General features: G+C 34.0%; 1 protein-coding gene across 4 annotated transcripts in view; it reads right to left on the bottom strand.

Moving 5' to 3' along the window:
- Positions 1-573: 573 nt before the first annotated feature.
- rhea (Talin_middle and talin-RS domain-containing protein rhea) overlaps positions 574-24249 on the bottom strand; it is a 144133-nt gene continuing 120457 nt past the window's right edge. For 2 of the 4 annotated variants that reach the window (XM_072522509.1, XM_072522510.1), the window contains exons 28-33: positions 17063-17179; positions 16346-16864; positions 14610-14865; positions 14263-14521; positions 13565-13723; positions 574-2823 (exon numbers count right to left, since the gene is read on the bottom strand). In XM_072522509.1, the coding sequence (XP_072378610.1) occupies positions 2097-2823; positions 13565-13723; positions 14263-14521; positions 14610-14865; positions 16346-16864; positions 17063-17179 (2037 nt within the window). In that variant the 3' untranslated portion in view covers positions 574-2096. Of the gene's footprint in view, positions 2824-7062; positions 7107-13564; positions 13724-14262; positions 14522-14609; positions 14866-16345; positions 16865-17062; positions 17180-18615; positions 20309-24249 lie in introns of those variants that run through there. The other 2 variants (XM_072522511.1, XM_072522512.1) reach the window with 2 other exon arrangements.

Below are 24249 nucleotides of genomic sequence, written 5' to 3'. Positions count from 1 at the left end.
ACCAAAAAGCTTTTTCGGTCGAAAAATTGTGGTCTACATTCCTCATTCTTAATTTTTAAATAATTTACTTTTCGTGAAATATCGCCTAGTTTTATCTGCTCTCGTGACCGCGATTTATTTAAATACTAGTTTGTTGTTGCCTGTGCCCATTTTTATTTCCACAAAATTTTTCATTTTGCACGTATTTAATAACATTTTTTTTTTGAAGTTTATTAGTTTTTTATGATTTTATTTTGCTGACTAATCCTTTTGTATTGAAAAGGCAAGTAGGTTAATTTTAATAGTTTGGTTTATGTAAAGGTTTGATATAGTTTATAATGTAATTTGAGTCCTTTATAAATCTCTGGTGAAGATTTATTGGCTTCCTTTTTATCTTTACAGTTTTGTAGCATTCAATATTTCTTGGGTTTTTTTGGCGAAACTGTTATTTTTCTATTTGTCATATTCATACCCACTCCCGACGCTCTCGATAATGAGCAACGAAGCCTTCGTATTGTCCTTATGTTACGACCGGCTTATCGCCTAAAATCATTTTTTGGCGGTTTCAGTTTACAACAGAAATAAAAGTAGAGAAAATGTTAAATTGTTTTATTTCATCCAATTATTACTAAATGACAATATTAAATATTTAATCAAACAATCCTAATAAAATATGTAAAAAGTATACAATTATATAAGGCATGATTTAATAAGTATCAGGCACTATTAAGTCTTGTTATTTATACTAAAACCTAAAACCTTAAATTACAAATAAAAAGCGATAAAATAGGCACTTTCGGATGTTTCGTTTAAAATACAATATCGATTTTAATGTACAAGTAATTAAAAATATAAACATTTCTTAAAAGCTTACGCATTATTATTGGCACTTAAAACTAAACATTTTTGGTTAAGTATGTAAATGGGACAAGCAAAAAATATTAGCACCATAGTAAGGACACTTACAAATATAAAACAATATACATTTAATAAAAACACAAAAAACTGCAATAAATAAAAGGCAGTGCACTGAACACTATCACACTATAAATGATTTCCAAGCAAATGATAGGAAGTGGCTTCCTTTTGAATTTTAAATACCCGTGTTACGCAAGAAAAGGTTAAAGAAAAATCTGTTCATGTATAGCTCTGCAAATTTCACTTTTTAAACCTAAACAGGAGAGTTATAGCATGTTGTGTTTTTAGCATATACTCCACTGACAGACAGTGAGCACGAGCTTGCGCATTGCGCGCCTAGATTTAAACAATCATACATATTATCCATAGAGATAGAGACCTTCCTAGTTATCTAATAGTCATCGGTTTTGTGTATAGATAAAAACATTTTCATTTTTTGTTTTTATTCAGTATAGTTTCACTTTAGTTTATGTATTTTTCTAAATCTCAAACCGAAGTCCAAACCTAACATCAAATGTCGCAAGAAAAAAACCAAAGAAAATATTACCAATCAACTACATTACAAGTTATCAAAAATATTCATGTGCACACAAATGAAGGAACCACGTGAGACTGATAAGATGAAACTATTTAAAATATATATTAATAAAAATTATTAAAGACGAAATTCCAGAGGCACAAATAAAAACGAAAAAATGGCGGGAGAAATCCCTCATATAGTATAAGAAAAACGAAATCTGTTAGAATCCAAACGTCTCAATAGATAGTGTGTGAGACCCGCAGTTTAATGTCGTTTCCGTACGACTACGTGTTGATAAGATTAGCTGTACTAGATAAATTAGCTACTATTCAGTGGTTTGTTATTGCTTCCGAGGGACTACCTTACAGTACTTCCTGGTTTTATATGTATAATGGGAATCGAACCTACATCATTCGGCACCACAGACATGAGGACAGACAGTTGAGCACCGATGAGATCCCGAAGCCTTTGGAATGAAATTTTATTACTGAGTTTAACATTACTGGGATCGTAAGAGCTATTAAAAGGGAAATAGATATTTTGACAAATTTATACATGAACAGAAATTATTGTTGGCTAAAAATATATAAATTTAATTATACAATATAATCAACTTGTTCATTTAAAAGTGTGATACCTAAAATTCCTACCTTTTATGCTTTGTACGTTAGCTAAAAACTCATTCAAATCTAAAACTCTTTGTAGATGACTCTTCGTTACTGCTCTTCGTCACGGATACGGTCTTCTTCTCGATGATTTGTTGGGTAATAGATTTTTTTAACATTTTTTGTTCTAATGTATCGTCGTCTCTAAATACTGGAGGTTCGTTAATATACTCGACGTTCGTTGCATACTGAGTTGAGTACTGTGAATCTGAACCGTTTTTGAAGGTTTCAAAGGTCTTTTTGTCTCTTGGAGAAATAACAGCTGGCGCACTGGTGTAGTACTTTTCACTGCTAGAAGAATACGTCTGCTGTGGTGGCGCTTGATAACTTTCGTATTTGTACGTATTCACTTTGTAGCCTTCCGGAGTTTTGTAACTGTTGGTCATATATTCAGAGCTCGAGTATCCATCTGAGTAATACTTCGTGTTTGTGTCTACGGGTGGATAATACGAATCTGTTTTTTGAGGTTCGTAACTTCTCAAATGACTAGGAGTGCTTGTGTAAGTGTCTTTCGGGTTAAACCTGGGAGAGGTCGGCAAATATGAATTATAATCTTGCTGTCCGTAAGTATTGGTTGAACCGTATGTCGCTGTATCGAGGTCCTTTATTTGAGATTTTAGGATTTTTTTGTTTCGTTCGAGGGAATTGACTTTCTCGGGGCTTTCTAATTGGGAATAATTATCTTGATAGTATCGCTGATGGGGGCTCGATTGTGATTGGTAGTCATAGCTCTGGTTGTATCTAAAAACAAATGTTCGGTTATTTAGATATACTGATTTTAACATACGGTAAATATAAATCTTGTAAAGACTTGTAACTACTTTTCGACGTCCATTTAAATTTGAAAATCATAGCAAGGTGTGTATTGATAGGATACTTAAAAAATTACGTACATAAACGATAAATCTATAAACATAACTATATTTATTAAAGGTAACAACACCAGTATTCAGCACTTATTCAATTTGTGTATTATTCTTAGAGAGAAAACTGTCTATATAACATTAATTTATAAAAAAGATAGAAAACATTTATATACGCTAATAAAACTGTAAACAGTACTAATAATGGTGTATTTATATGATTTTCGATCAAAATTGTATATAGAAAAATATTTGAACCTATTAGAATGTACCTAATACCTTTGCTGAAGCATATATTTACTGCCATGTGAAGAAAAAATGGAAATATTTATAAACTAGAAACAAATATAATTTAGTATATTCTTTACAAGACAGTGTAAATAGTTTCAATATTTGCTACAAGCTACATTTATGCAACCATTTAAAATTACTCACGTATAAAGAAATCAGATCTGGAAAGATCCGGCAATGCAATGCAATCTTGACAATGGTCGTTATTATTTCCAAAATACAAGGTTTTATTTCATTTCGTCATCTTAATAATTTCTTTATAAATAATAATAATAATAATAATATCCTATGTCATTTTTGCTGGCGAGATTCTTTCGGATAGATTTCGGCGCCAATTACATTTTTAACCCTGTTTCAGGTAACTAGTGTCGATGCACACTAGCCCAAGGGGACCGACGGCTTTAAGTGTCCTCCAAGAGCTGTAATACCTCGTCGTGGTGAAGGAGCTCTTCATACTCGGTTGTGGTTGCGAATTCTGTGAGGTGAGTATGAGCAAGTGTTATTTAGGGACTGTTCGACCCTGGGTACAATACCCACATTTCATGAGCTTTCGTCTAACCGGGGAGCTTTCGTCTAAGAGGTTCTACCGGGAGTGACAGAAATAAGAGCGGCCATCATATCACCAAAAGAAGAGAGCTCCGGGATCAGACGGAGAACAGTTAGAATTTCTTAAAATTCTTTAAAAATACTATGTAAAATCTTCAATAATATCTATTACACATGCAATATTCGAAAAGATTAGCTAGTTTCATTACTACATTATCAAAGAAACAGGACGCGAAAAAGTGCGGAGAATATAGGCTAATAAGTCTATTTGGATTAATACCACTGAAAAAAAAAAAAAAAAAGATGGATGTTCTAACAAAAGCCCAAATGGATGATAAAGATAGGCGTATAATACAAATGGAACAAATCAGCCCACAATAAGAATAAATCTTGGTGATGAACCGACGCAAGCGATCCAGATTCTATGAGAGTAGATTTACTAAGCCGCTATGACTATGGGTATAGGCAAATCAACGTGTTAGAGAGAGAAGTATCTTTTAGGTATGGAAGAATGAGAAACGATATTTACATTACGTCGAAGGAATCTACATTACTGACTGTCATAGTTCACCTATTATCCGCTAGTCGCCGCTAGTAATTCGCCATTTTAAAATGTCAATTTACAAATTATTTTGTAGTTGAACTATTATCAGCTAGTCGCTGCAAGTAATTCGTCATATTTTAATCTAAATGAATTTATCAACGACGTAATATACTAAGGATGGAACATGTTGATTTTTTTACATGCTGACTCACGCCACATTATCGGTTACAATATACGACGTGAATTTGACAGGTGATTAATGTGAATATAGTTATCCCCGATATTTTAAGTTATTAATTTAATGTATTCTTTTTGACAAATCAACAAATTCGTTAAATTTTTAATATTTTAAATCCAGTCACATCAGTGGCGTGCGATGCGCAACTACGTAGCTGTCAAATTTATATGTTTTGTATGTTTTCATGCTACAAAAATAATAATTTTTTAATTTTACAATGTTACACGTCATTATAACTTTTATTCAAATGTAAATAACAACGAATAAAAAATTATTGTAGATATATATGAACCAAAAGAATTGTTTTCGTAATACACTGATATTCTGGAAGCAAGAGTCGTTTATTGTTATCAGCTACTTTGGACGCAAATATTTATTCATAGGTTCCACCCTTAGAATATTACATCGTTGGAATTTACAATATTTATGTAACATTTGACATTTATGGTACATTTGACATAAAACGTGACATAATATGTGAGATTTGACCATTGACCATAGAACGTGAGCCATTTTTACGTAACGTATGTCATTAAATTTTTGAGTATCGTGATATCTTTGAATGAGTACAGACATAAAGTTGCAGAATTTCAAGAGAAACTCATCGAGTTAGGAAAATATATTAAAGTATATCAGGATTTAAGAAAAATAATAAACAATTGAAGACCCTGCATATTAGCTACAGTGATGCATTAAGACGTATTCAGCCATGGACGAACATACATAAAATTGAAATTGAACGTTACATAAAATTGTAAATTAGTCTGTTCATCGAATAAAATCCATATATGAGAGGCCGGAATAGGTAATTGGAATAGCGCCTGACGCTGGAACAGACGATCGTTGGTTCGATTCCTACATCAGGAAGCTTTTTATTTTATTTTTAATGATACATATTAATTTGATTTTAAAAATGGCTGCGGTCGACTAGCGAATAATAGTTGAACTACAAAATAATTTGTAAATTAATTTAGATTAAAAAAAAATGACCAATGACTGACGGCGACTAGCTGATAATAATTGAACTATGACGGTCACTAATGTAGATTCCTTCGACACGTAATGTATATATCGTTCGCACTCTTACATACCTAAAGGGTACTTCTCTCTTTAAAATATTGATTTACCTATACCTATAGTCATAACGGCTTAGTATATCTACTTGCGAGGCATTAGGCAAGGATGTATACTTTCACCTCTATAATTTAATCTATATGCAGAGGAAATATTTAGTAAAGGCTTGGAAAATTACCAGCATAGGATACGACTAAATAGAGAACGCCTAAATAACATCCGATATGCAGATGACGTCGTCATTTTTGGAGACAGTCCAGAAAGTTTATAACAGCTAATGATAACAAAGGAAATGAAGTAAGTGAAAGATTTGGACTAGAAATAAACAATCAAAAACTAGATTTATGATCATCAGCAAAAATAAAATTGGGGACGCCAACTGTTTATCAAGAATACACCAGTGGACTGAGTAAAACAGTTTATATATCTGGGAACAATAGTAAACGAATAATGTGATAACTCATAGAAGAGCTAAAGTAGAACAGAGAAGGCTATGAGTACCTTCAAAAACATGGCCAAATTCTTTAAAAGACACAACCTTATTCTGGACATGAAAGTCAGACTCCTACGATTTTATATCTTTCAAGAACTATACTATGGAGTTGAATACTGGATACTCACTGAAGCAATGGAGATGGAAAAAAATCTTAAAGCTTTCGAGATGTGAATACAGGCGAATCCTAAGGATATCATGGACGGCCAAGATAACCAACGAGACCGTACTACGAAGAATGGGAAAGAAAGGGAAGTGATGTATAAGATTAAAAGGACGACTAGAAGGAGGAAGGATAAATCCTCCAAGGCGGAACAATAAGAAGATCAATACCAGAAATCAATCATTTTAAAAATACAAATTTCATTCTCAACCACCAAACAGATATTAGAAAGCTGCCTTATTAAGACTAACTGAAATTTAGTGGGTCGAAACGACAACAATAAATATTCTGTTAGCAAGGAATACAAACACGTCAAATTGACGATATTGCGTGGAAATTAAAAAAAAACAGTGTTACGTTTTTATATTTTGTTTCATTATTGAACAAGAATTTGCACCAAGTAACCGCCAATTTCATAAATAATCCGAAAGTAATATATTATTAAAAGATTCCGACCAAGAAAGAAGAGAAAGAGAAAAGTCTACACTTTTGGCCATCAAAAGACGTATGTCTGCAATGATTGCAATCGGAAATCGTGTACTATTCTGCTAAAAAATACACGAATCCTCAAATACAGTAATATATCTTTAAACTTGAGATATTAGTATTAAAAACTAACATTTCGACTTACCACCTAAATAATCTACTTTATTTTTATTAACTTTTGAATTTTATTTATCGATCCTCTTATACATACCTATTTTAAATGGTTGCATATCTAATACCTAGAACAGTTGTATAAAGCAAAACAGAAAACAAAAGACTCACCTTAAGAATGTCTGTTAATTTCTTTAGTAATAACAACCTTCACGCTGTACATGCAACAAACAAGCATAATAAGTTAGTATGAAAAGAAAAAGTGAATATTAAATCAGGGGATCGGTAACCAAACCAATGGCGTTTCAAAATCTACTTTTAGAAGTCTGTTCCAGTGCGGTAAAAATGCTACTTGTGTATTTCTAAAGATACCTACTAATATACCTATTTACTAAAAACTTTCATATACAAAAATATTTTTTTACCAATCAAAAATTCTATTGAAAAACTTTCAAAATTGTAGACCATTAAATCCAAGATTAACAAAAATTAAGAAATAATTATCCTAATAGACAGAGACAGAACAAACAAACGATAATTCCTAAATATAAATCAAAAAAACTTTTTGGCCCAAATATAACCTTGATACCTGCGAAAATTGACTAAATAGGGAATACATTCAAATTAAAAAGACCAATATTTATAAAAAAAAATGTGTCTTCAATAAAGTTAACTGGAGAGGAGATATCGCTAATCATATACAACGATTTTTTAATACAAAACGAACTGAAATAAAAGACGTCTTAAAATCATTCCATCTAATAAGCAATATAATTGAGCATCAGTTGACAAAACCCTGGAGCTAATAAGTATATATTATTGGTAGATAATAATAGGGGCTGATCTTGTCTTTCGTCAGTGCTCTCATACATTTCGCGATAAAGGGATTTGACAACCTCAAGGATTTCGGTTCTATCCGTAGTAATGTATTGTTCTTGTATTGTTCTCTTACATCTTTTCGGATTGATCGGTGAATATCTTTATTTAATTTCTTCATTGTTGTGTAGTTGGCGTCGTATTTTTCAGTTAGCTGTCTTCTTTTAATTAGCTCTTTGGTAGTTTGTTTAAGTTTTTCTTTATGGGTCTGGCCAGTTCGGCAGCACTCCTTTTCAGTTTCTTTTAGTGCCTTCGTTATGCCATCATTTGCTTGCTCTACATCTTCTATTTCGTCTTCCAAGTCTTGTATATGCCTGGTTAGTGTATCTTCTTACAGGTCATTGTTTTCTGGGGAAATCTATTTCTTTTTTTGTGTTTTTAGGACCATCTTTGTTCTTTCCAATTTGACATTCAATCTTATCTTAGCTCAGATTAATTTGTGGTCGCTTCCTATTGAAAATTTGTTGAGTACTTCGATGTCTTTGATTATTTCTTTTCTGTTTGTTATGATATACTCTATTTTATTTCTGACACTGCTATCTGGGCTTATCCATGTCCATTTACGCTGAGGCTTTTTATCGAAAAAAGAGTTCATCATAGATAAATTTTCCTGTTGTAAGAAGTTTCGCAATCTTTGCCCTCGTTCATTTCTTAAGCTATATCCATACTTGCCCATTGCTACTTCTGTACCATCTTGTTGAAAGCCCATTTTCGCATTCAAGTCGCCCATAATTATTGTGTAATATTCTGGTGTGGCAAGGTCCTCATAACTTCTTTAATTTCTTCATCCGAGTGGGTAGTCGTAAGAGCATATGTCTGGATTACCTTAAGGTTATATCTTGCATTTAGTTTGAAGACGAATACAATCCTCGGACTTATGCTGATAATTTTAACTATATTTTGTGTGTGTTTTCTAAGTATTATGAATTCTACTCCATTATTTGAAGTGTCTTCTCTAAAATGAAATAGCTGTCCCAATTTAAGAGTAATTTGGGCTTCTCCTCTTCGTCTTATTTCGCTGAGGCCGATGATGTCGCATTTTATTGTTTTCAGCTCTTCCTCCAGTTCAATCACCTTCTGGTCCGATATAAGAATTCGAACATTGTATCAAGTAATATGCATTTGTCTCTCTTTCTAGTAGCCTGATTTTTTACGGGGATTCTTTGCTCCAACCCTATTCCAACCGCTACCTTTGTTGGGAGTGTTCGAGTCGCCGGAGACTGAGGACCGTTCAGTAGTTTCGTCTTTTATTAAAAATAACTTTTGGGGTTTTAATGTCATGAATGGAGGTCAATAGTCTCTTACTGATCTTCATTCTTGTACTCTTCATGTGGATTTATGAATATATTTATATATAAAGAACATGTTCCTAACGTTCAACGTGTTCTCAATAGCAAAGCGTCTCAATTTAGGCCGGTGTCATTTAAATGTTGTTCTCAGTTTGTTCCAACTATTTGTGGATTCGGCATACTTCCGATTTAAGCATTTAAGTTACCTCCTGTAATCACACCGTCTTTTTTCTTGCATTTGCTAAGTATTTTTGAAGTTTTGTAGTGATTTGTATTGTCTCTGTGTCTATTGCTTCTTCCATTTTGCCTTCATCTGAAGCATAAATGCCAATAATCGTAATATAACGTCCATCAAATTTTACTTTTGTTGCTATTCTCCATTTATTTACATATGAGTGATTTTGTATTAACCCAGATTCATCGCAACTAGCTGTTTTGATATAGTTTTGATCCATTTATATATCATTGTGTAAAGTCCAAATTTTTTGTTTCTCGAAGTTCCTTTTATATTCCAGTCATAAGGGCTATGCTCATCTTAAGATTGTTTAGTTTATTGTTTACTTCTTGATCTTTTGACTGTAACCATCTGCAATCTCAAACAGCTTCCTTTCATTCATCCTTTATTCCAGCTCAATTGTACTTAACTTGCCTGGTTTATCGTGATTTTGACCCGTCCGGTCTTTTAGTTTAATGCTTTTCGAGTAATTGTAATTTCCGCAGTACAAATTACAAATCTGTATGAATGTTCACCTCTTAATCAATATATTCCAGTTACCGTACGGTGCCGGAAACTCGCTTATTAACATATAATTCTAAAGAACTTAGACAAAGCAATCAAAGAGATTGGCAAGATCATTGATTTCTCTTATGACAAAATCTAAATAGGGATTGATTCAAAGTGACATTAAAGCCTTTTGGAACAGCTTCAATTAATTTGCTGATAGTGAGAACTTTTAAACTTAATGTGAGCTAATAGAAAAATTCAATAATTAAAAAATAAATAAAAAAATAGTGTAGACATTTTAAAATTAAGATATAAAATGTGAATTTGAAAAAGTGTATAATAAGATCTATAAAAAAGAGAGATTGAATATTTTGTACATTAAGCAATTTTTTCAATGCATTTGTCGGGCAAAGTATGAAATTTCGTTCGTAAAATTTTCAATAATATCTAAATGTATGATTTCATAACAAAAGATCTTTTGTTATCTATCTTTCAATTGGTAAAAAGTTTATATAAAAATTCACAAAGCTAAAAAAATATTCGTTAAGGAAAAATCAGCTTCACCATACAATGAGTAAAAACCGTGTTCAAAAGGCTATCTTAAGAACTCGTAGATAGGTGCAAATAAGAATGGTTCATTCATTTATATGTAATTTAAGATCTGCCAATGATGTTGAAAAATAATGAGTCAGATTGCTTTAAGAATTGAAATTTCTCCTTGATCTACTTCCTCTGCTGTCATCTAGGCACATTGCCAGTTATTCTGTTGTAACATGTTAATTAAATCTCTTTGTAGGTCGATCTATGTTCCTTATTACGGTAGCTGACTATGTCATTCTTACTTTCAAAATTGTACCGTATGTCGTTACTTCTTAATCTGTCTACCAGTGTCTTTCCTGGTAATCTTCTTAGGATTCTAATTTCACTTGTTTCTAGGTATCTTCTTCTTGTGTTAAGTTTGTGATCTCGTTTCAGCGGTTTATGTCATGATAGGCCTAACAACTAGTCAAGGCATCCTGCTGTTCGACTTGCTTTTAAGATTTAAAATTTAAGAAATCAAAATAGAGCTACTTCCGCAACTCTCGGTAGAATCTCTTCTTGTAGCAAGTCAAAAAACTTTTCTGCATTACAGTAATGCGTTAATTAGTGATCAGTGTAGTAGTGTCTGGGGCCTCGTGAGACTGAGACCTCGGAAGCCCTGAAGAAGACACCAGAGAGGATGTCGAAAGCTCGGCGCAGTGACAATCGACACGGTTCAACCCAGAAGCCTGTTCACTTACAGGATTTTTGTATAAATAGATATTGATCCGTGGCAAAAAACAATTAATTTTCAAATATCATTAAAGACAGACAAATCGATATATTAAATTTTAAATTTAAATTATATCTACCCTACATTTCAAAATCAACAAAACTTATAATTCCATGCAAAAAATCAAAACAAATGCATTGAAATATATAATACGAAATATCTAATACATAATGATTTAAAAAAAATAACACTATTGGTTTAAATTCATTTACTTTATATTTTTAGATTTAATATATATAAATTTTCTTACTTTTTAGATGTTTGATGTGATTTTATAAACTAACTATGTAATTCTTTAATTTTATTAATTAAGTCTCCCCAAAAGGTGTTCTGTTATGTTTCTGTAGTAAAATGTAATATTTCTTCTTTCTATTTTTAGATGTGTTAATATGTGCTTACTTATATATTAATATATGCTTCACCAGAAGCGATTTTATATCTTTTGGGTGATAAGACAAAATAATGATATTGACACGTTATAAACGTCACATGTTTTCGGTTTTATTCCTTTCTGAACTTTCTGTTTTGTTTTACTATTTTTCTTCTAGAAATAGTTGGCGCTCAACTTCTTTTAACTAAATATTCTGTTTAATGATTATTCTTCAATTTAAATTTTTAGTTTTTTCGACTTCATTCCCATTTACTCTTTGTATCTCCCCTCCCCTACGTATACAGATCTCTAGCGTGCGGCCTAATCCTAGTAGCTTTCTACGAGCAAACGAATGAAAAGAATATCGCTAGGGTGCTGGTCCTTATCAGTCGTAAGAGGCGACTAATGGGATGCCGGGCTGTCTAGCAGCGGTCGTGTCACAAGTAGCTCTTCGGAGCGAAAGGATGAACCCAATACCGCTAGGGTGCTGGTCCCTACCGATCGTAAAAGTCGAGCAATGGGATGGAACGAGAGTTGGTGAGCCGTCGTTTGAGGTGTTGGTAGTCGCTATGGGGGCTACTAGAAGCGAGACTAGTCCATAAGTCGCACTGGTCAACGGCTTGCGTTGCTAGTATCCGAGATGAGCTCATGTGGAACCACTCTGCTTTCGTTCCACAAAACCTCTGCAGGAGGTTTTGCAGGTTCTATACGATCAGTTCCAATCTGAATGTGCGCCTGTGAAACGTGCCTGTAGTTGGAGATGAGTGGCAACCTGTCTAACGTGTTTGGTGGTCCGTTATCGCACCAACCTGCAACTGTTCGCCCTCTCAGGGATCACGGGCAGTGGTATGTACGGCAATACACAGGTACTGCGGGGAGGGTGGAACTCCACGATATGGCTATCGTGCCACCCTCACTGGAGACGGACTCGCAGGGGCATTGGTTCTGCCAGAATAGAATAGACTTCCTCTCAGAAGTTAATAATACCCTTTATGCACCTAGTCTACCCAAACGGTAGCGTATTGGGTCGTCAACGTCCGGGGATCCCCGGACTTTACCATCCGGGGAGGGAATCTTCGTTATCCATTTGTGTTTCTTTGATTACCTGATGGGTAAGTAAGGGGTACAGGTTTTATTGGGTTCCCTGGGCTTCAAATCCCGCCCGCTGCGCAGATACGTCATGTCATCGTGGAAGCGTGTTGCGGGTCCGCGCCTATGCCCGAAGATCGACTAATCATAGTGCTCTGGGAAATGCAATCCAAGTAGTGATGCCGCCTTTCCATGCCCGCCAACCAGCGATTCCCTAACAGAATGGGTCTGGGCACTGGTGTAACCGACAAGGGGGCGGAACGGCGGTTTTGCTAGCAAACTGAAGGTACTGGAGTTGACCACCTCTCTTAAAATAGGACAGCCAAACTTTGTGGACCTTCTTTGTATAGTTTATTTGTAACAATACAAAGTGTATTTTATCGAAAAGTCAAGATAAACACATTTTTTAATCCAGCAGAATATCAAATCCTTCCTGTTTGCTTGGTGTCCACTTTATTTTTTCTTCTAGTACGCTGACTACTTTTTGCCATCTTTTAACTGTTAACAGTAAATGTTTACTTTTTCATCCTTGTAATGAATTTGAAATTTGAATCTCAGTCTGATCTGATCTTTCTTACCAAAATATGGTGATCTGTCGGTATATCTGCACTTTGGATAGGTTTTTATCGCCATTACTGAATAGATGTACAGGCGACGCCTTGATAGTTTTTGTGATTCCTAGTTAATCCTCTAAATAGAAGACATAACATGTTTCCTTTACAATCTTTACATTAAAATTGAAAATTCATAGCGATGAAAACTGATTTTACTTAACGAAATATATAGAGTATTAATAAAAATCTGGGATCTATGTATTTTAATTATCTTACTTGATTTACTAGTTGTAAAAAATGCCAATGTGAAAAGTGCCATTATCAAACAAAAAATAATAAAGTAAATGAATCCATCTCTTCACCAATTGACACCAAAACAAACAATAACAAAGAGAATGCGGGTTAGTAGTTACCTAAAATGTGATTTTTAATCGATGCAACATTTTAATAGGTACTTACCTCATTGAAGATGAATCCATTTCGGCTGCTGAGCTAATGTAACCATCGGTGTCATCGCCTGAAGTATCGTATCCTTTCAATTTGTACTTTGCTTGGCGAATAGCACTGAGTTTATTACGTGCTTCTTCTAATTCCCTCTCTTTTTTCAGTACTTCAGATCTAAAAAATCAAAATGTGAATACACCTTTTTTATATAATAATGTGATTATAATAATGTATTAGTTTCGACAATATACATAATTGGAAGTTCAAGAAATAAGCATACAACAGATATATCTGGCAATGCAGCAAATGTTAAATATTTTATCACGTACCAAAGTTTATAGACCGAGAGCTGGTAGACAATGTTTTGGAACATTTATAAAAGACATTCAGCAAAGTCTAAACAAGAAATGGACAATTTCTCGAAACTCGTAGAGAAATGTTTGAGTCATTCTGAAATGTTAGACACATTTTAATTTTTAAAGGTTTCAAAATTGTCTTTAACGAAAAAAATGTTAGGGGCAAGAATTGGATAGAACACAAAAATACAGCTTAAAAAAATCAAGACTTTTACTATCTTAAGTATATTTCTTCTAATTCCGATGGTGTATAAACGTGTTCATAAATTCAAATAACTCTGATGTATATGAGCATAATATTTACTTGTATTTTTTACAAATAGCAAATTAAAAAGAGAAGCAAAAATAATTACTTACCTTGCGTTAATTTCTTGCGCAATTCCACCAACCATTTTCTTATTCAAAATCAAGTATCTTTCTTCTTCCACACTCTTTGCTCGTTGAGCGGCCCTTACCAAATTGTCGGTAGATCTTATTACAGCATTACCAGCAGCGTGTAATCTTCTGGTTGCTTCTGTATCACCTTCTGCTTTTACCTTGCACGCGACCAAAAGTTGAGCAGTGGAACTCGCCACCTGTTTAGCGGCCGCTATTAGCTTATCTTCACTGCCCAATCCTAGAAGATACAATTATACAATTCATCATTAAAATCGCAAATTTTAAGATTATCTGATATATGAATGTTATACTTTTTCAAAACTAACCTTGAACTAGAGCATTTGCACTCTCTACAAGACTGTGTGTTGCAGCTGCAACTAATCTGGCAGCTGATATTAGACCCTCTGACCATTGGCCGTCGTCGGATGATGAAACGGGCGTACCAGACATCTTCCCTGCATCTATTAATTCACGTTGGGCAGCACTGGCAGCCTTGATAAGTGCCGAGGTTGCGGCTGTGATGGATTTGGCGGCTTCTAGGATCATTTCGTCGAAGTTCAACGACTCGTCCAAGTCTTGAGTCTGAAAGAATGATATTATAATATAGTACAGAATTTAAAAAGTGATGTAAAACATGAACTTTCTGAAATCAGTTCCTACTAATCCTACCCTCATATCAATAGTTTTCCTGGCACGCCCACCAGATATATAATAAAATATAAAGATATAATACTGAGGACCACGAAGATTTTCTCATATCTCTCTGAGTTTTCTTTCTCTGCTAGTAGGTTTTCATTTTATTGGAACGTTCCTCTTTTCTTTCTTGTGAACCACTGTGGCGACCTTCACCTTCGCCAAACCCTTCGCCTTCCTACTGCTCAGTTTAGTTCTACTTTTCCTTATAAAATTAATTGCAGCAACCCATAACTTTCGCTGTTCCTCATGATGTGACCGAGGTATTTGATTTTGCTTGTTTTTATTATGTTTAACAGCTCTTTTTCTTTTTGTATTTTTAATAAAACGTCCTGATTATGATGGAATGCACCTTCTAATTTGAACAGCTACATGATCGATATTTTTGAAAAATAACCATGGTTTGAAAGAAGTTGCTTTATAAAGGTAAATGATATCCAAAACCTCAAAGTTTAGCTCTTGAGCATAACAACAAAGGAAAAGTTTCATTAATTAAAAGGACTTCAAACCATTTAGCATACGAAATCCATCATATATTAATGACCATACACTCTTGGAAATCAATTCTTAAAAATTACGAAGGAGAGAGAGATCTTATCTATATCGAATAAATCGCCTATAGAGAATAATAAGGAGACAGGAGATTAATAGGTTATTAAAAACTTCAACACCTTTGGACGAGTTATGTGATTAGATAAATTCTAACAATTTCTACATAATACAGTCCTGGAATATATTTTAGGTGAATTTAGTATACGAAAAAGATAATTTGGCTATGAAACTTACTAAGAGTCATCTAGCAGAATCTCAGATTTTATAGCCGTCTCTAATATCTATGATGAGAGCCAAAATTTGCAACACACTCGCCCATAAAGAAAAATGGGTCAGAATTATTCCTTTCATTCTATAGAATTACGTGGATATAAATGGTTAACTAGATCTCTTCCAAGATATTCCCAATTATATACAAACCTTAAATGTAACATAATTTATTCTATCTTCTTGTTGATTAGTGCATCTCTGTAATAATATGTTTGACTCCTGGGTGCTTCTTAAACAACAACCAAGAATATCAAACATATCTTACAGCAATACACACTTTTCTCTTCTTTCTTCTATTTAAATACAATATAATCAAATACAATTGATACAAAAGTCAAAATCGATATGCAACAGTTATCAATTCAGAATAAAATAGACAATAAATTAGAGGAACTGTCAATAGATGGGCCAAATTAGTTTGATGGGGTTATTCTCCGTCGAAAATCGACAGATAACAGAACAACATCAAAAAATGGTATCTATTAACAGTTTATTATGACACCCAGTTTTACTCTAGCAATAAGTAAAAGAAATAAAGAATACCTACCTTAATATTTTGTCTAGGTCTAAGACTGGCCAATTTCTTAGCAGCAGCGTCGATGGAAGCGGCTGCCCCAAGCAACTCATTCTCAGCAATGACTGTAGGATCGTCTGGATCAACCCAATCGGATCCTTTAAGCCTCTTCGCTACACTCAGCAGTTCGGTAACGCTCTGGGCAATCTTTCTTGACGTCAAAGGTAAAATTTGTTTGACTTCAGTCGAGCCGCTGTCTCGCAAGATAAGGAGCAAAAGTTCTCTGAATTGTTTCGCGCAATCGTGTCCGGCATTCAAGGTTTCTGTTCTTAATTCTGGAGTTTCAGCCAAGCTGTAGGCGGCACTTTTGCAAATTATTAACATGTCGGAGATGGCCTTTCTGGAGAGATTGGCGGCTGCAATGATGTCGTCTTGTTTGTTGCTAATACCAGCTGAAACACATTTTGCTGTCGCGTTCGTTAAGGCTTTGGTGCAGCGTATTAACTCTTCTGCTGCAACTCCCTGTCTGTAGCCATCACTTGAATACAATGACTGTAAAAGACAAGATTAAATAAGTACAAAATCCCTAATACACATTTTACTAATTACGTTTAAGATTTCAATTAAAAAATTACTTATGGATTTGGCAACGTGGTGTACGCAACCGTCTTTGTCATTCCTCAAGATGGCTCAGATCGCAATTACACTTATTGCAGAAAGTATATTTAATATCTAATGATAAACAATTACCTTCATTTCCTGTCCAATGGCTTCTACTGTGGATTCCAGGGCCCTGGTACCTCTGGTATGTTCATCTTCTACTGCTTTGACGGTCTTAAGCAATGATGTAACATTCGTAACCATAACCTGTAAAGAAATGATCCATTAGAAACAAAAATATTACACCCGAACAACAAACATGCTTTTAGATGTACACAAAAATTCCTTTAAGCTTAAAATTGAACAACTGGTTAATGTTTTCGATACAGCAATGATAGATGTTGCAAGAGCGCCAACCCAAGAGCGGATAAGACATTGTAAGTTATAAGAAAATTTAAATTATTAATTAAGATTTTGTACAATTTTGTGAAAATAAAATAATATACATTAAATATTAAGCTAGTCTAGCTTTTTTTCTTCTTATATACATAATTATTCCAGTTTTCTAGCGTCTTAACGCCTTCTGGTGTAGAAAAGGGAACGAGCCACACCTACTTTCAATTTTGTATGGCTGCGTTTGAAATTCTCACGTGAGTGTGGCCCGAACCAGGAACCTACTAAACTATTCACATAGTAGTGGTGAGTCCGCGGAGCGCTCGGGCAAATTTTCTTCTTTTCTATTTAATTTTTGTTGCCATAATACACAGTCAATTGAAATAGGTAACAGATAGAGATACAGCAGTTTTAGTCAAATTGATAAAATAGAAGAATGACTCGGAATATAATGTGATCAAAAAATACCATTGAAAGTCATGACAAACTGTATAAAACCACAATCAGATTAGCTGTGATGAGTGATAAACACTATTAATTTAAGGTTGCTAGTTATCACGCATCGTTGAATCTCACGACTTCTATGGTGTAGAAGCGTGAACGCTAAATAGACAATGCATGATCACACTACAGACCTTTTAGATGTGGCCATATGGAAGGATGTTATTAGAAAGCATTAAATAACCCATCCGAAAATACTCCAAAGGGTGAAAAAATAAAAACAGATGGAATTAACAATAAAAATGAGGAAGTTACAGTATCTAGGACATATTATAATGCAGATAAGGGAATATTTTGATAAAGAAACTTAAGAGAATGATTCTCCTGCAGTTTTATCAAACTTTTACGATCAGAGGACACGAGACTAAGCCACCATGATGATAGCTTATCTCCGTAGCAGAGATGGCGCTAGAAAAAGAAGTCCAGTTACTAAGTATCACGATTTTGTAGGTAGGTGCCGAAGAGGAGGAAGGAACGGGTAACAATATAGTATTGAGAAACAGTTAAACGAGATATATTGATAGTCAAATAATTAGAATATTGACATTTTGTTAAAAAGATTCAATTCGTAAAATATTTGACATACATGAAAATGGTGATTCTCCCAAGCAAAAAATGGCAAATTTAACTGTAGTATAACTGTATGCTTATTGACATAAAATTTTCGGTGTTAACTTCCAAATGGTACATTTAACAAGATCAATATCCGCTCTTGGCAAGAAAGAACTACGCAGAAAACAGACCAAATATTGAAATACGTACCAACTTATTTCAGAGGAAAAATTCTTGATCTTTATAATAAAAAGTCATTTTTGAAACACACAGTTTATTCATAAACGTTTAGGAAAATAATTTTGATTTTTGAATAAATATAGCAAAATATAAAAGTAGGAAAACAAACCTATAAAAATACACAAGTTGACAAACTATTAAGAGTTTATTAGTCAGAATGCTACATATATTTAGCGAAAGTCGCTCAGAAATAACCATTAAATATTTTATAACGTTTTTTAACTGTTCGTATTCAAAATTGGTTTTATAATTACAGTATGTAAGTTCTCATTATGTAAACGATCAAAAATAATTAAATTTCACTTTGTTTTTAATTATAAACACAAATACTGTATCGTATACCGACGATGGAGACCAAAAATAATACTCATCCATAAAAAAACAGTTATTATCACGGCGAGGTAGATTAGAAACCACTGCTCTTGAAGCTCGAGGAGTAAATACGAAAAATTTACAGTAGAACGTAGATCTAAGCTAAGGCTAGGTTAATCTGGATGGAAATAAATTGTATTTGTATTAGTTCATCCTGCGCAACTTACATAATCGTTATTTTGATCTTTTCTATGTAATTAAATACAGTAATCCCGCCAGGTATAGACACTTTCTACTAAGAAAGAGAAATTTGTCATGTTGGTCGGATCGGTACCTGCTCGATATGTCGCAGTCGTTTGGATGAAGCAAATAAGAAAGGGGAACAATGCAGCTTCGACCATCCTGCAACTCTGGAACTTGATTCCGTTACTATACGAACTATACACGCAGTGGTTAGTAAAGCTGAAGAACAAAAAAGTTACAGCGAGCTATAATCTGTAGCACAGCTATGAAAGGGTGTAAGTATCCGTTTAATCAAGGAATCAATCAAATAGAATTTCGACAGTCAAACTACTCTTTTACCTACAATCAACAAGACGAAAAACAACAAAAAATCTTTAGAAGAAAGATTATACGAAAAACAGTAAGAAAAGAATATGAGTAGGTACTAAAATTATAGGGAATATGGAAATATTGACAGATACTTGGACAAATCCATTAAGATCAGGAAAAAGATGAAAAGCTATACCAAAGATATAGAGTGCACATTTGAAAAAGAGGTAAGAGACAAATCGGAAACATGAGAAAGAAAGTGAACGACAAGGAAGAGAAAAATAAACTGACGACCATTATTTAAAATTTTAGCAATCTATTCTATGGTCTCTATAAGAGATAATTTAAATTATTTGAAAAGTAAGATCTCCAAATAATACTACACTGAAAAATTTGAGCAAATCTGCATGGCCCCACAATTACAGAGATTTCTACGCTTTTAAATTTAATATCAAATATTGATTTTTGTAGACACAGTATATTCATATCGTTAAAAATTCTAGGTATATAAGTTTAGGAAACACTTGGATATTTGGTGTTGAATTTATGGACTAAGTATACATTTTGTACACTCAGCTTTATACAATCAAAGAAAAGTAATAGTATTCTGACTAATTTCGTTCTTACTTTTAAAATAGCTTCAATAAGCATTACACAAAGACTAGAATACTTTTTTTGTTATCAGAAACAAGCTAGAATAAAAATAACTCAAGAAGAAGCCGTAACTAAACACTGAACAATATCTGACTGCAATTCAGAGTTAACGTTTTCCTTGCTGTCGCTCAACAGCTTCAACAATTCGTCCTCTTGATCGGATATCCACCAATCAGTTTCAGAATCCGTCACCTATGGGCCAATCAAAACATGTTTTTGTTAAAATAACACCACCACACTACTTTTCACCATGTTAGCTGTGACTGTCAACAATATATGAACATTTTTGGTAAGAGACAGGTTAATATATGAAAAACGGCAAATTAATAGTAGATAATTTATTGTAATGAATAGAATTGTGAGCATTTTATGCTTGAATTAAATGAGCTTACAAGTACACTGTCAAAGCAGCTTTACCTCTTACCGCCACTTTCACTCTTCGTGTTAGTGACCCGGTTTTTACTGGCTCGGCGCAAAACTAGAGAAAGTTCCGGCGTGTAATGCGAAAATTATTTAAAATAATTTTTGATCAATATCGATTTTGTTACAAATCGTAAATATATTTCTTCTCAATAAGGAGAGTCTATTAACCACCACAGTTCAATGTGTGTCATATTTCCAGGTGTAAGGACCGCATACCGAATGAGAATCCGTCCGACTAAACGAATATCCGGCTACTGAGTAATCGTACCTAGCTCTGATCCCATTAAAGAGGTATTAAAGAGGTCCGATAGGGTTACCTGGGAACAGCCCCAGTTTGGACGAGGTAAAATCAGAGTTACAAACAAGAGCACTTCGAGTCTATTAAATAATTAAATAATGTTCCGGCTAATTGGAAACAGTTACACTATAAATAAACTAAGAGTTACACAACGAGCCATGGAACGTGCAATGCTGAATGTGAGCCTCCGAGACCACATAACAAACCGACAAATCAGGCAAAGATCAGGAGTTCAAGACGTCATCGAAAGAACCACGAGACTTAAGTGGAACTGGGCAGGACACTTAGCCAGAACACAAGATGGACGATGGACAAGACGAATTATGGAATGGAGGCCCAGAAATTATAAAAGAAGCCGAGGACGACCACCGACTAGATGGACCGACGACATAAAAAGAGTAGCGGGAAACTGGCTACAAGCGGCCCAGTGTAGAGAACACTGGAAAGAACTGAGGGAGGCCTATGTCCAGCAGTGGACGGGATTGGCTGATTGATGAATTGGAACATAAGTAAATAGGATTATTCAAATCTATTGAAAATATCTATCAATACCTTTTTTCAGCTTCTTTGATAAATGATGCTATATGATGTACTCAAAGCTTTGCTCCTCTCAACTTTTCTAATGAACATTACGTTTGAAAGACCATAAAGGACTAAAAACTTTAGAAATGCTATTGTAAGCATAGTTATTTTTTCAGTATGTTTCAGTTTTCTAGCGATTAAGCTACACCTTCTCTCTCACCGTACTACTCATCCATCGGCTGACTCGATTCATTCGCGAATTCTAATTTAAAGTAACAGATCCACTTTGGCTTTTATACTGCTATTTTGCATAGTCTTACCTAGACGAGCTAGACAAAATTTGATAAACTACGATTTCAATTTCATTACAACAGATTAACTGGTTTTAAAATGATACAAATTTTACTGGTACACCTTTTATACAATTTTTGTGTTATTATGAGACATAAAGATATAATAATTGTAATTTTAAAGTGATGTTTTAATAAGTTTAATCTAAACCTTAGACCTAAATCTCTAGATACCAGTGATGGAAAAAGCTAAAACGGCGGAGTACTTACAGGATGAGAATCACTTGACACAATAACGAACCGAGATAATAGAGTTTGAGGAGGAGTACATTAGCTTCTTATTTTCATAAGACAAATATCACACAAAAAAACTAAAAGAAAGCTATTATTCCTATTTGCATAGAATGATGTCATCGGAAAGAAACATTTCATACCTAGGGCATGTTCTTAGAGGAGACCGATACAGAATCCTTCAGTTTATGATGAAAGGTAAAATCGAGGGCCGCAGAGGAATTGGAATGAAGCAGATGTCATGGCACAAGAACATTGTGAACAAATCGCTAATGTTAAGGAGACCTAATAGAACCGAAAGAAGGTGTCATCAGACTCGAACTATGCTGAGGATCTAGACAGACGGAAGAAGTCACAACTTACTGGAACAGATATGTTGGTAAACTTGTTTCAAACGTAAACAACAAATGTGTATTTGATCAGAGGAGGAGTTTCTTAATTCTGCATAATAAAGATTACAGAATTAGAAAGCTTTGCACGATATGGATTTCGCATTTATAAATACTGAATAAAGATTACAGAATTAGAAAGATTTGCACGATATAGAATAAGTAATATAGATATCACATTTATTAAATGCTATTCAAAAGCGATTATGCATTTGTTGTATTTTCTAATAGACCAATCAAACAGTTTTCTCTACTGACTTGTTAGGATGAAATAAGCACTTTATTTAACAATCCAACTACTGGGTAAAATCAGCTTTGCATAGAAGAAAGAAACGACAATTTTATCAGCGGGAAAGTTTCTTATAACTAGTGTTTTTTCTTTTATGAGCAATTAGCCAAAGAATCAACAATCAATGAGAAATACTAGCCATATCTTTTAGTTTCGTTTGATGACAAATTTAAAGATAAAGGGAAAAATCTGTAAGAGAAAAATGTTTCACTAAGATTATGTAACACTCATTACAGATAAGTACAAAAGGTATATTAACACATTCACATAACCGTCATAACACATTATAAAAAGTGTACCAACTTTATACAAACGTCACTTAAAACATGGTGAAACAGTCTAGTAGGTTAAGATTTTTGACAATATAATAGTCAGAAATCTTAAAAACTAACATTTAAACGTATAAATAAATAAATTTTATAAAACATTTCAATATTAAAGAACACTTAAGTAAACATAACATAAGCACAACAATATGATTAATTAGTTTTCATTCTTTCAAAAAATATTGGGAGAGAAAACCGAGGCAATCAAGGGCACAGAAAAGTTGCAGATACTAAAGAGAGATTTACTTTCCGAATCCAGTAACTGATTCAATCTTTTCAATTACAAGAGCTGATCTTAAGGCGGGTACACATATGCGAGCAGAACTGTTCGCGAACCGTTTGTGAACGCTATATTCGTTAATTTGTACGACGGGACGAACCGCTTGCGAGCTGTTCGTTCGTTGCTCGTCAGGAACCACAGCCTGTCGGTTTTTGGGACGAACACAAAGAATGTTCGCAGAACTATAAATTGTGTCTATAAATTGTTTCTGCTAAGTGTGCGATGAGATCATTCGGTTAAACAAATTTGCTGAACGAGCGCGGCTTATCTAAAGTAACGAGAGAAATTAATAACAGATAATGTAAACAAAATACCGAAATGTTTAGAATAACGAAGTAAATTAATTCTTGGTTTGTTATTAGATAGTTAGGGTATTGGATAACCTGAACATAAACATATTTTCAACGAACTCTTCGCGAACAGCTCACGAGCAGTTCGCAAACAGTTCGGCTCGCATATGTGTACCCACCTTTAAAGAAACATTTAAATTTTCATTGTTTAAAAACAACGCTAGAAACAAAAGATCTAATAAAAAAAAACTTTAAAGGATCACAAATATAATGAAAAAGACAAGGGTCCTATTTTAGAGTGACAATAAAAGAGAAGAGGGTATGAAGTATGTCAAACATCTGTCAATAAGAAAAATATAAAAATTTACGAGATAGTAGACGCACGAAGATCAAATCCAACTCCGTGCTGGTGAAAAGGGATCGACTGGTTTGGATGAAGACCCAGTTCTCTAAACAGATCACCTTGATGCTGACAGGGTACACTAACACAGGGACTAAAAACGTCGAGAGAACCAAGCGAGTATGTGTTGTGGACGAGTAGACTGGGCCATTCAGGGCTGCTGCGGGAATTAAAAAACAATACAAGCTTGTGTACAACTGCTCCCTATATATCGTATCGTTAAGTTGGTGGCTGATTAGGAAGTTCCTACTCTACCCAGTGAGTGACAACCACAGGAAAAGCGTGATGAAACTCAATAAGGACCGAAAGAGATCCATCGAGCGAACATACACAAA

The sequence above is a fragment of the Diabrotica undecimpunctata genome, chromosome 2 (assembly GCF_040954645.1).
Source record: "Diabrotica undecimpunctata isolate CICGRU chromosome 2, icDiaUnde3, whole genome shotgun sequence".
Classification (NCBI taxonomy): domain Eukaryota; kingdom Metazoa; phylum Arthropoda; class Insecta; order Coleoptera; family Chrysomelidae; genus Diabrotica; species Diabrotica undecimpunctata.
The sequence above is the reverse complement of the archived record's forward strand: the minus strand, read 5'-3'. Positions and strand labels throughout refer to the sequence as shown.